This window comes from Mirounga angustirostris, unplaced genomic scaffold, assembly GCF_029215605.1.
Source record: "Mirounga angustirostris isolate CCGP_5_RB_7025 unplaced genomic scaffold, mMirAng1.0.hap1 SCAF_3, whole genome shotgun sequence".
In the NCBI taxonomy this organism is placed as follows: Eukaryota; Metazoa; Chordata; class Mammalia; order Carnivora; family Phocidae; genus Mirounga; species Mirounga angustirostris.
In genome coordinates this window covers 149364586-149378714 of record NW_026991711.1, presented here as the reverse complement: position 1 = coordinate 149378714, position 14129 = coordinate 149364586, and the positions used below count along the sequence as shown (strand labels likewise).

Sequence of the window (14129 nt, the reverse complement as noted above, 5' to 3'; positions counted from 1 at the left end):
TATAGAAAACCTTGGCATCCCAGCCTAACTATAATATCCTGGGCACATGATTTATTTAGGATAAGGTGATACAGTGATAAAATTAAGTTAAAATCAGGCGCCTGGTGGCTCAGTCGTTAAGCGTCTGCCTTCGGCTCAGGTCATGATCCCAGGGTCCTGGGATCGAGTCCCGCATCGGGCTCCCTGCTCCGCGGGAAGCCTGCTTCTCCCTCTCCCACTCCCCCTGCTTGTTCCTGCTCTCACTATGTCTCTCTCTGTCAAATAAATAAATAAAATCTTAAAAAAAATTTAAGTTAAAATCTCCTTGAAGTTCCCAAAGTAGAAGTCATTAGTTTGTGTTAAATAGGGTGGGTTATCTAGGTTAACCATATTAATTACATAATTTTGTAAAAATACAAAATGAACTTTTAAGTCTCTGTAATGAAATCATTCCTGTCTCCCTACATACGTGTTTTGTTTTGATATTAAGTATTCAGTTTGAAATGGATTCCTTTCTATTAGTTTAAAACTTTGCCCGTAAGTGTTCAAATAAACGCTACATGAAAGAGGTAGAACTTGAGTTGGTCTTTGAGCATAGAGTCATATGCAGACAATCTGGTAGAGTAGATGTGGATTCAATCCGAGGAATGGCGTTACTTTTCCTAAAATTTATTTCTATATGAATATATATTATATATACTATATATAATATATATATTTATATAAAATATATATAATTATTTCTATATGAGCCAGTTCTTTAATTTTGTTTTATATAGGAGGACCTCCAGTCACAAGTGGTAATATTTTTATACCTTACATATGGCTGGGCCAGTTAGAAAGAAAATTCAGTAAAGCTGAACAAACAAACATCATTGGTTTCTAAGTCTATATTTTTATAAGTTTATCTGTTCTGAATACAGTGTTATCTTTCTCATGGTTGGTCTGCATAATCACTACCACCACACAGAGGCTCTATAAATAGAAAAACCATAAACAATCATAAACAGGCTATATAAACAGAACAACCTTTGTGGTATAATGAAAAGAACATTATCTGTGTAAGATTCTGACAGACAAATCTGAAGTTTTCAAAATTAATTAGCTGTAGGATTTTTTGATCAATTAACTTCACTGAATCTCAGTTTCTACATTTTCAAAATAAATGAAAACATTACTCATGCTGAGACATTCACAGAAGAAATTTATCTAGAAGCCTTGTATGGGCAAATTTCTATTCCTACGAATGTCTACCTGTCCTGAAGCAACTCATTTGCTCTCTTTTAAGGAATTACAGGTTTTCCCTAATTAAGATTTTATCATGAGTCAATCTTGGGGAGAAAAAAATAATTCTTCCAGATTTGAGGCAGTTATTATGAATTGTGAATGTATCTTATCTGAATGATTATTAATAAAAATAAAATATTTGGTTTCTCTTGCCTTTTAGGAGCCTAAGTTGCCAAAGGATTACCTTGCACAAAAATCTCTTTTTCTCTTTTGTTTGTAACTCTATTGTAACAATCATTCATCTCACTGCAGTGGCCAACAACCAGGCTTTAGTGGCCACAAATCCTGTAAGTAAAATGAGGTTGTGCCCTAGGTTCAAGAGGTTAGAGGGAAAGAAATGTGAGTGAAAGGTGGTGGTGGGAGGTAGGGGGTGGGGGGTCCTGATATATGTAAATGTGTATAAATACTCATATATATATTTTAAGGTCTGGCATCTAGAGACTATATGTATCTATATTCCAGTCTATAAAGGTAAATACATCTCAATCTTTCCCAAGTTATAAAGGAGGAATACATGTCTTTGCTTCAATTATTTATATATGTTATACATATCTTCACCTCATTTTATGGCTAGAGTCTTCCTGCTGGTGTGACTTAAGGGTTTATGACCATGTAACATTTACTCAATCGAATTTAAAAAATCAATCAAAGCAACTAACTACAGATGTAGTTAGAAACACAAGGCATGAAAACAGAAAAATTTTAATTAAATTATATATTTGGGATCAGGTGACTTTAAATAGTTAATTAAACTGGGGAAAATGAATTGTACATCCCCTATGTAATGTTAAAGTTTCTTAACATGAGACTTTTTTTTTTAAAGGAGTCTACCAGGTCCTCAGTATCTCAGCAAATATTTATAAGTTGTTTCCTTATAATCCCTTTGGAAGCACAATTTGTTTTTCTTTTAAGTTTTTTTTTACTGAAGTGTAGGTGACACAAAATGTTACATTAGTTTCAGGTGTACAACATAGTGATTCGACAACTCTATATGCTATGCTTACCACGAGTGTAGCTACTATCCATCACCATACATCTCTATTATAATACCATTGACTATATTTTCTTATGCTGTACCTTTCATTCCCATGACTTATTCATTCCATAACTGGAAGTCTGTATCTCCCACTCCCCTTTACCCAATTTGCCCATCTCTCGCTCCTCTACCCTCCATCCCTGGTAACCATACATAGTTTGTTCTCTGTATTTTGGGGACTGTTTCTGGAAGCACAATTTTTAGGATGAGTATCAAAAGCTACATAAAAATAAGCACAGAGACTGTCATAATATAAAAGCCATATTTTAAAACACAAACTAAAATTTACTAATATAAGTGTATATATTTTATGCAAATGTGAGCTATACTTAAAGTATCTGCATAAATAAAAGCATATTTTCAAGTATTTAAAATCATCTGCTTTCATAATGTTTATAGTATCCATACTACAGTTTTGGATATGGATTTGTGGAGGGGTATATATATATATATATGGTGTACATAAAGTGGTTTTTTAAAGATTAAGTTATCTAGTAGTAACTAGATAGATTAGTAACTAGATTTCAGTAGAAATCACGGAAGGGAAGGAATTTTCACTCAGTGGGCCAATAAACAATACTCTCCTATGTGTTTTACGTGTGTTTTAGGGTAATTTCCCAAATCCTAAAATTCCCTGCATTGTTTGCACATGTGTATCCGGATTGCTTAATCTTGTGTATGTTCCACTCTAATGTCACTAGGTGAGGAAACACACTGGGATAGATTTAGCAACATAAAAAAAACTGGCCAATGGCCTACCACTTTAGAGTGACTTTCTCTAGAGCAAAGAGATGAGAAGTTTCATCATGAAGCTACAGAGCAAGAGATTCTAAAGCTTACATTTAGATATAAGGATATTGTGTTTAATGTACAAATTGCAGGCTGTAATATATTTTTAATATATTCTTGGAAAATTTGTTGTTTGTTTATATCAGCAATGCCCTTCATAAAAATGCTTTCCTGAAGCATGTTTTAAGTTCTTTTTATCATAGTGGCTTATAGATGAATTTTTTAAGTGAAATCAGGAGTAAGAAGTCCAATTGGATATGCATGTCTAAAAACTATACCAGATAAAAATTTGAAGCTGAAGTCTGTTATTTCTATATAAATATAGTTAACTAACTCACTTTACCCTTGAGAAGACTTTGTTAATATAACATGATGTTTGACATCAAGATACTTTATTTTAAAGTTTAATGTTATGCATTCTGCCAATGTATTTAATGGAAGAATAGGTTTTATAAATGTCCTACGGGCAGAAGGCATTGTGTATAATCATGAAAACAAAATTGGAATTATAAGACTTGTGTTCAGTGTATAGCTTAGATTGATGTTGTATGAATATTAGCAAATCACTTAACTTCTCCAGTACTCAGTTTTCTATCTGTAAAATAAGTGACTAGTGATAAATTATGTCACACAGAATTAAAGATTAAATAAAATAACATATTGAAAATATTTTAAGCTAACTAATATGCACATGTCATGATTACTATTCTATGAGAACCCCAATATCTATTTTCTAGTGTATCTCCCTTCCAATTTTCTTTTTAGTGAAAAAAAAAAATTTATTTCAAAAATAATGATAATTGCCACCAAATATTTATTGACCAGACTAGAAATTGGGAGCTGTGGAGAGTAAATGCCCATGTATTTCTGGGAGAGTTTTAAATTTATTCTCCTTTCTAAGGGAGCAAAATATATATCTTACTCCTTCATGTTTACTGTACCCTGTATTTGAACCTTCCTCTTCTGATCTCTTTAAGAATAGAGAAGAGAAAGTGGGGATCTCAGAAAAAGAGGAAGGAAACCATAACTTTTTCTTCTTTTTACTTACATGAAATCCTCAACCCCATATAAAATATGGGCCCATTAGATTATTATTTACTAAGTAATTGTATTGGTAGCAGTAATATGTAAGACTTTCAATTTTGGCCACTTTTCATGAAAAAATGTATCTGGAAAAAACACATCCACTAACTGTAATAAATATGGAACTTACACATTTCCTGGAAGGTATACCATTATAAATCTTTAGAGTCAGTGCTTAAAAACTTTATAGGTACCATTAGATCAGGATGAAGACTGGCATTTTACAAATCTGAATCATCAGTATATAAGATTTTGTGTAGAGGAGAGAAAATTCCAGGTCTCTATATAACTAACCTAAACTAGACTATTGAATTCATAAACAACTAAATATTGATGACTTTCTTTTTTTTCCTCACAGGTTAGTTGTAAAGTGTCTCAGTTCATTCATCTTTACCTGATGGGCTGTAACTACTTTTGGATGCTTTGTGAAGGCATTTACCTACACACGCTCATTGTGGTGGCTGTGTTTGCGGAAAAGCAACATTTGATATGGTATTATTTTCTTGGCTGGGGTAAGTGCCATTACACGTGTTTGCTGACTCACCTTTTAAGAAAGCTCTTAGAGGATGCAGAGCTCCTTTGTAATAAAAATATACTTATTATTAATCATTCTCAAACAACAGCAGGTGATCAACCTTTGCTTATTGCTGTAAATTGAAATATTTAAACAAGAACCACTGACTCATGGTTTTCAGTAGTCACAGGTCAATAATACAATGTGGTTGGGTTTTTTTCTATTTAATATTTCAGTGTGTATCTTGGCTAAGTATGCAGTGGCTAACATGACAGAATTAGAATCATGAATTAGGGAACTAGTCTTCATATTGCTCGAATCTCCTTTTCCTTTGTGCAAAATGAGGGCATTGGGCTTAGCCAGCTTTGAAATTCCACTCAAAAAAAGTTTGTTTTTTAAAAAATATCATTTTATCTTAAGAATAGAGGGGCCAGTAATTGAATAAAGGCACACAAAAGATCTATTTTTTTCCACACAATCTCCTGACATGGTATTATTCACAGTGCAAATAATGATACACTTCTAGCATATTTCCTTTTCTTTTTTTCTGTTTTTTTCAGTTTTAATTTTAATTCCAGTTAGTTAACATACAGTATTATATTAGTTTCAGGTGTACAATATAGTAATTCAGCCCTTCCGTACACCACCCTGTGCTCATCACAGCAACTGCACTCCTTAGTCCCCGTCACCTATTTCACCCATCCCCCATCCACCTCCCCCTCTAGTCATCATCAGTTTGTTCTCTGTAACTAAGAGTCAGTTTCTTGATTTGTGCCTCTAGTGTATTTTTAAAAACAACTAGAATAATTCAAAATATAAAATTCTGAAAATGAATTCAATTGGACTAGTTTCTAGAAACATAACTGAAATTATACTTATCTATCATATATCAATCTACCTATCTATCTAGTCAGACAATAGATACAGATATATAAAGGTATGTACGCACACACACACACATACACACACACACTCTTTAGTATATTCAGTATATTTAGTATAGGTTACCTTTATAAAGCATGTCTTCATTTCATGTTGGAAAGATCTCATTTAGAATGCTAAAAACATGCAAAATATCTAATATATAAACCATCTCTCTCTTCCTCTCTTTTTCTTCACTTGGTCAGTCTCAACTTCTTCCCACATCCTACTAAATAAATATTGGCTAATTCCATATCATAGAAAATATATATATGAATTCTTCTAAGCCTTGGGGCCTAGGCAGCACATTTATGGACTTAGGCTCTGAAGTCCACTGATTCAAAATGACTTCACACAGACACACAAACCTGGACATATAAATACCTAATATTTACCATATTTATTGCTTGACTATACAGAAAATATTTACTCATTAAACATATAGTGACCAGTTGTTTTTGCTCCCAGGGTACCTCTGAGTTTCATATTTTATGACCACATTTTTTGTTTGATATTTGCAGGATTTCCACTGATCCCTGCTTGTATACATGCTGTGGCGAGAAGCTTATATTACAATGACAAGTAAGATAATCTCTCTTTCTGATTTCTATTGGAACTACATAAATGAAAATATCCAACATAATTTTGCTGTTTTTTTCCCCAAGCTGCTGGATCAGTTCTGATACCCATCTCCTCTACATTATCCATGGTCCAATTTGTGCTGCTTTACTGGTACGTAATGAAAATTTTCCTTGTTTCGTCATTGTTCATATTTCAACTTTATTTCCTGAGTCATCCAGCCTATGGTATCTTTCAGGATCCTGGTGTACATAAATGACATGTTCACAGTGTTTAACTGAAGAGAGTTTAATAAAGGTGTTAATTTGAGGTATTTGCAGGAAGAGGAAAGGAGCTAATTCATAAGGAATGGCCAGGCACCAGGGACCTGCAGCGGGAAACTGTTAATGGCTTTAGACCTAAAGAGGGGACAGAACAGTGTTTCAGGATTTGGGCCGGTGCTGGGAGGCATGGCCCTGAGTAGAGGAACACAGCCGCTGCCCAAACCACAGCCTGGCAGGGAAGAAGAATGAGGAAGAAATACTCAAACTTCTCTCTTCCTATGCCCTGATTACTTGGTTCTTCCCTCTGGCCAAATGCAGCAAATGGCAGAGAGCAAGAAGCCTGGGCAAGGGTGCAGTCCTTCAAGGTGCCTCAGAGTTTCCTGGGACGCAGAGCAGAACAGAGAAGGGCAGAGGATAGATCTAGTGAGAGGGAATGGCAAATGGGGAAAACTACACACCTATGTTGGTAATAAGAGTAATATTCCAATAAAGAAAAGACTTTAATTTGGAAAAAGAGAGTATTGGTTAAACTGTTGTTTTACTGTCATAAGGATCATCACTTAACACAAATACAGCAATTGGACATTTTTAAGTGTGGTTACAGGGAAACAGAAGTCACATTCAGTGCTTTTATTACATTGTTTCAATGGGGAAATAAATTCATCCACATTAACAGGGTTGTTTTCATAGAGCATTAGACACCAGAATGTGATTAATGTCTGAGATTATAATTACAGGTGATATTCAATTATACAGAAAAAGATAAAGGGGGCTATGTTTCTCGGTCAAAATTCAGAGCTTCCTAATCCTTGTTTTCAAATTCTTTTTTTTAGACAAGGATTCTTCTATTATTTTACTATATTTGCTAATTGCAGTTTAGCATACGATTATGTTAGAATATTGTTCGAGCCATTCTCAAAAGCATGCCACAATTAAGAGAAACTTCTGGAGGCTGAAGGCCTGGGCTTGAACACTTCTTCCACCTTTTACTTGCTGTATGACCTTAGGCAATTAAACTAATCACTCTACATTTCAAGTGCCTCATTGGTAAGATAAAGAATATAATAATAGTGATTTTTAATCTTTTAAACAAGGAGTCCAATGAGTTAACACCTATAAAGGACTTAACCTGGCATGTATAAAGCATGTAGCAAGTGTCAAACTTCTGATTTGTGCCTGACCACATAAGCTCAAAAATTAACCCATGGAAGTTATTACAGCGATTATGGAAAGTTTAATATAGCTTAATGTAGACTCTAGTGAGAATTTCATAGGCAGAAGCATTTCCTTCCTTTCTGCCCTGCACACACTAGGGTCATGCATGATACACCGGACTTAAGTTACACCTTGAGATGTCCTAGCTTTGTAATCTTAGAGCCAACATTGAAATCTAGTTCTACCACATCTGGCTGTGTGTATCAGGGCAAGTTCTGTTTTTTTGGGGGGTGTTTTGTTTTGTTGTATTTAACCTCTCAGTACTTTTGTTGTCTCTTCTGTGATTAGGGAATAATAATAGATACCTCATAAGGTATTGTAAGGATTAAATGAGATGCATCTTGTCAGCACAGTGCCTAGAATACAGTAAGCTCTCCCAAAAAACGCTCTAAAAACTTTCTTGTAATTTCTACATGATACCATGATTTTGCTCTGAGGAGTGTGCAAAGAAATAAGATATGTTTTTTGGGCCACCCAGGAGCTTACAGAACAAATATAAGGCAAAATTTTATTACGAGTGATCTGACTGATTCTTCAGAGGGGTAATTCAAATGCTTAAATCAGAGAGGTTCAGGAAATTAAGTAAAAGCACCTAGCAAATAAAAAATGTAATTGCAACTAACACAATCCTTGGAAAAGCCCCTCCACATCAATTTTGGGAGGGAAGAGTAGATGGTGCAGTTAAGGGTAGAATATCACATAGAAATATAACCCATAAAGCTACTCTAAAAGAAAGAAAGTGAAAATCCACATTATTTGCCTAAAACATTTTCCATTTTCTTGGCTTAAAAAAGAGCAGGAGCCTATTTTTCTAACACGATAAATTGTTCTGTCTTTGTTTGAGTTCTAGGGCTCCTCACTGGTTCTGGCCGATTCCAAGGTCTTGGGAGGGGCCTTAGCAATTGTTTATATGGTCACATGCTTAAGTACAACTTTTATAAATAAAATATTTCAACCTCAATCAGTTTATTTCCACTCAGACTTCCCCTGTCACATTTCCTCTTGAGCAGGATGGTATTTGAGTGGCTACAGCACTTTTGAGATCTTGCCAAAGGGAAGTTGAGAGAGGATACATTTAATTTGTGTTTAGCGAGAGATTTTTAAGTCAGTTCAGTGTATAGTTAAGTGATTGCTGGCTGTTCTAGCCTGGGAATGGCTTCTAGGAATCCTCCTGCCCTCACTGTGCTGAGGCCCACTGCTCCCTTTCATGACCCGAGTGTGGGATCATGATATGAAAATGTCCTGTTGTGCCTACCAGTTACATGATCTTTATGAGTACTGGAATAAAAACAGATTTCTTTTCTTCCCCTTAACTAGTTTTGCTCAAAGATAGATGAGATTCAGATATAGGTCATCTGAAATTTAAAATTCTTATTCAATCCTATTCAAAATAAATGGAAGTATTTGCAGAAAATAAAGTAGGATGACTTTCTAGTTTCTAGTTTCACATTTTAAATCAGATTTGCCATTTTGGAAAAGCACTTTGCATTTAGAGATTTTCATATAATGAGCATCTAAATTGCAACATTTCTACTGATTTTATAATTTATGATTTTTGCATGTAAGGATTATAAAATATTTTATATTCTAAATTTATAAGCAGATAAAAGGGCATTATTATATTTTCTTTCATGGGCTGGTAGTAATTTCCATTTAGTCAAAACTTTACAATAGCCATGAGTGCTTAGGAAGGGAACATAATAGGATGGGTGGAAAAACAGCTGATGTGTTGATTTGTCATGTTTCATTCTTACACCTGTTGAAATGGCTTATTCTGCTTTTGTCTTTAGCAGAGACATTCCTGTGTCTATAACCATGTTACTTTTCATAGATGTGTTTCCATCGGTATTGTGGTGAACTTTGGAGCATATGTCCCATTAGATTCTCTAAGAATAGTAGTGGAATATTTTTATGCCCAGTTATTTTCATAACACATGTCTTAAGTCAGCATATCTATGTTATTTGTTCATTGTTTTCTATATTAAATGAGGGGCTATCATTATTATTCCAATTTATTAAGGTAAGCAGATATAAATTACTTATCAGGATGTAGTTTAAAAGCTTTAGATTATTGAAGCATAGATGCTAGAAGTCAGGGTGAAGAAAAAGTAAAGAGAATATAGCGTAATGACATAAGAGCCCTAAGGGGATCTTCTGGAGTTAATATCCATAATCTTATGGAAGGCACAAAATATGGGCACAGAAAAAATAGACAAGCATAAAAGATATTGACTTGGATGAAGATAAGGAAGTGGTATTCAAAGTGAGAGAGAGAGCGAGAGAGATATATTAAAGCAGAACTCTGTTTCCTGAGTGACTTAGTTATCCACACTAAATTTTTGAAGTTTTATAGCTCCCTTTCAAAGAGAATGATTTCTCTTGGGAGAAGTTTTTAACACACAGTAAATATGTAATTACAGAAAGTAATTAACAGACGGCCCTGTGGGATGCCAAAATTGTTTTAACTCTAGGGTGATCTAGGTTGAACATCAGCTGGTTTTAGTGTGTGATCAGCCTCCTTAGAATGATAAAGAAGCTTACAGTACTATCTCAGGAGTTGTGAGGATTACTGTTAGAAAAGGAAACACAGGAAGGAGAAACCAAAAAGATGAAAATGGTTATTATGGTATAATATGTATTTGGAAAGTACTAGTATGGACAGTGATAAAGAGGAGACACCTAAAAAAATTAGCATTTGTTATAAACAATTCTTTCCTTTGTTTGAGCTGAAAATGTTCAAAAAACTTTGTTTTTGGACCATCGCAAAATTTAAAAAAAACTGCATAAGAAAATGAGCTGAGAAAAACACTCAGATATTCCTTAACTGAATGTGTTCCACAATAATTCCACCATAATTCTATTTTTCTAAAACTAAGTCCACTAACATCGATGCGCTTGTTAAATTAATAAATCACAACTCTAGAAATACAAATTAATATATTAGGCATATATTCTCTGCAGTAGAACATATTCTTGTACATTGAAAATAATCTATGACTTATAAAATCAAAGATCCTTCAGTAATGCTTCTTAATATTAAATATTAAACAGTTTTCAATATGCCATTTTATTTTTTTAGGTGAATCTTTTTTTTCTATTAAATATTGTACGTGTTCTCATTACCAAGTTAAAAGTTACTCACCAAGCAGAATCCAATCTCTACATGAAAGCTGTGAGAGCTACACTTATCCTGGTGCCGTTACTTGGCATTGAATTTGTGCTGATTCCGTGGCGACCTGAAGGAAGGATTGCAGAGGAGATATATGACTACATTATGCACATCCTTATGCACTATCAGGTATGGTGTTCTTGAATCAGGAAGGCACCTTGTGAAGTTTGGTATTAAATTGCATATAGCTTTGGTTTAGTTTGACTATGTATGTAGCAAGTTGGTTACAAATAATGTATCTTTTCCATTTGGAATCAGAAAATTCTGTTTTTCTTTTACAGGGTCTTCTGGTTTCTACAATTTTCTGTTTCTTTAATGGAGAGGTATGGTGATTATTTTTATTCCTTTTATCGTTTTATATTTGCAATACATCTTTTTCTTAAAAATAAAGACAATTATACATTCCCTAGGAACAACTACTTCAAATTCCATTTTGATCAGGAAAAAAACGAATCTCTTTTCATGGATGCAACTCTTCTTCCCAAAAGCTTGGGTCATACTGGAGTTCGAGAGTAGGGCAAATCCAGCCTCACTTTAAAATAGTCCATCAGTGACTTTTAGTCATGTAGCCTTTTTTTTTTTTTTTTAAGATTTTATTTATTTATTTGACGGAGAGAGAGAGAGAGAGAGAACAAGTAGGCAGAGAGGCAGGCAGAGGGAGAGGGAGAAGCAGGCTCCCTGCCGAGCAGGGAGCCCGATGCGGGGCTCAATCCTAGGACCCTGGGATCATGACCTGAGCTGAAGGCAGCCAACTTAACAGACTGAGCCACCCAGGCGCCCCAGTCATGTAGCCTTTGACCTACCTTTTGCACTAATCCTAGTAAGTCTGGCCTTTGTCGTAGGTACAATGCTAGGCAATCCTTAACCTCATAAAACATACACTCTAATAGGAAATAGAATTGACTCATTTTCATTTTCCCCCTTTCTCTGTTTTTTGTTTTGCCTGGCTCACAATGTGGTTTGGAAAACAGTTTTATGGTTGTTACAAAAAGATTTTAAAGAATTAAACTCTCAGTTATACAGGGAGGGCATGCAATAAGTTAGAAAACTGAGGAGAACAGAATGCTGTAATTTGTAACATGGCAATGTGCTCTTGGATATTTCAAGATTTTTATCCAAGGCTTTCCGAATAAGAAAGCTTCAGGTGTTTTAGAAACTGGTACCAAGGTTCTTATGCATATGAATAGTGTTATAGCTCAGTGGTTTGAGCTATACTGATTTTAGCTCTTTATCTGTTTTTAATCTATTTGACAAATTTTAACCTTTTGGAGGATTTTGTAAAATTCAGCAAAGTTTAGAAATCCAGACAGCAACTGAGTGAGACTCAAATACTTGGTAACTGTGAAGCTTATCGCAAAGCTTCAGATGGGAAACATACGGACCAGTAGGTGTAACATTATGGGAACTATTCCTAAAAAATAAATCAACATTGGAAATCATGTACATGTCATGAAAAACTATAAAATATTGCTCTCCTTTGCTTAATAATTGTTTACTTCTTTCTCTTAGCACATGATGAAATTTCATGTTTGATTTTATTAAATTGATTTTTAAAAATTTTTATTTCATTTATTTATTATTTATAATGGAGTGTAGAACTGTCAAATATAGTAGGCTATATTTCGTATCTTTAAGTGGTGCTTCCATGATTTTTCTGTTATACAGTGGACGACAGTGACTTTTTCTGAAGTCATTGAGAAGTACAGATGTAAAATGCAATGAGGAAGAATAGATAAATCATTTGTTTTGATAATAAAATTCAAATAGCATTTATTATGTACTTCTATAAATTTGTGATTGCATGAGCTGAATTAGACAATCCTATTTGCTGCCTATATAGGATTTTACAATTAAAATAGATGAGAGAGAAATGGACAACATGCCAAAGAACAGGCATACAATATGAACAATATACCTCTCTACTTGCAGAAACAGATTTCATTTTAATAAAGGGTAATTTCTAAATGTATTAATCATAATCACTAGTAAAATATTTTGTGATAGGAAGCAATGTAGAATAAAAGCACAGATACAGCAATGTGTTTTTACCCCAAAGATGCCACTTTGTTCCTGGCTGTAATACTTCGGGCAATATCCTGAGCCTCCTAGAGTCTCAGTGTCTACTTTTATTAAAAGGAAATAAAAGCAAGTTCCTTACACAAGTCTCACAAAGATTAGTGTAAGCTAGGAATCTAAAGCTTTTAGCACCATGCCCCACCCTTAGTAGATTACCAGTACATTACAGATTCCTTACTAGATCTCTCAACTCGTTCATTTTCAAAAATACATGCACAAATGGGAGCATTAGTCATATTGGAGTCAATCTCAAATTGGACTTTTTATTTGGAAAGGTTGCCCAGGGAATATCTAAACTAATGCCTAATACTCTGATTGCACTCTCTGTGTAACCAAAAGAGACCCAGACCTTGATCTTCTGCCATGTCCTAAAATTGAGAAAATTTGGGCAGTAAAAAATTACAATAATACAAAATCTTTTGAGCCTAGTTGTTGCCAAATCCTTTGGTTCTTTACAACATCTCCAATATGTGTCCCCTTTTCTTCATCTCTCAAGATACAATCCCTATTTGTGGATGACTCATTTCTCATCTTAAGAAATACTATAATCCCTCCTTTTTTGTCTTTTTGCCTCTTAGTTTTTCCCACTCTCATAACATGAAGGCACAACTGCCAGATTCATTTTGTGTGGTTCCAACTATGTCATGTAGTTCTTAAAATCATTTTCTCGGGCTTACGTTCCCTTCTTGCTTTCCACAGGAGGTCAAGTAGCTTCCCTTTAGCGTAGTCTCTACTGTTTTTGTTTTTTTTTTTTTTTTACTCTCACACTTTGTTTATTTTTTAAGCCAAAATATTTCTATTTGCATTTCTCACTAGTTAAATAATTGTGGCATGACAAGTGCTCAGGACACATTCATCTCATCTCTAGCCCACTCAGCCAAATATGGACTGTTAGCATAAACTAGAGATCTAGTTATTAGAAGTGCCCTCCCTAGCCTCAGGGGTAAATCTAACAACACCTGAGAGAGATACTTTTATAAAGTGAACAAAGAGATTTATTGAGAATAACCAAACCTATATTTTATAATGAGAACTAGGTAGCATTTTTATATGAAGCTCTATTAACTATTTTTTAACTAATTTAGGTTAAGGAATATAGAATTGATTCCTTATCAAGTGCTAATGGGCATATAAAGTTGTAACGTTACATTGTAAAAACAGTTGGCCTTACTCTTTGTATAACATTTACATTTTCATATCTTTAATAACATCAGGCTA

The 14129-nt window shown here is 34.3% G+C and overlaps 1 protein-coding gene across 3 annotated transcripts in view; it reads left to right on the top strand.

The window, feature by feature from the left end:
* CALCRL (calcitonin receptor like receptor) overlaps window positions 1-14129 on the top strand; it is a 99236-nt gene that overhangs the window by 79256 nt on the left and 5851 nt on the right. For all 3 annotated transcript variants that reach the window (XM_045868387.3, XM_054506104.2, XM_054506103.2), the window contains 6 exons: window positions 1427-1553; window positions 4533-4686; window positions 6131-6191; window positions 6275-6341; window positions 10746-10964; window positions 11117-11158. In XM_045868387.3, the coding sequence (XP_045724343.1) occupies window positions 1427-1553; window positions 4533-4686; window positions 6131-6191; window positions 6275-6341; window positions 10746-10964; window positions 11117-11158 (670 nt within the window). The remainder of the gene's footprint in view (window positions 1-1426; window positions 1554-4532; window positions 4687-6130; window positions 6192-6274; window positions 6342-10745; window positions 10965-11116; window positions 11159-14129) is intronic.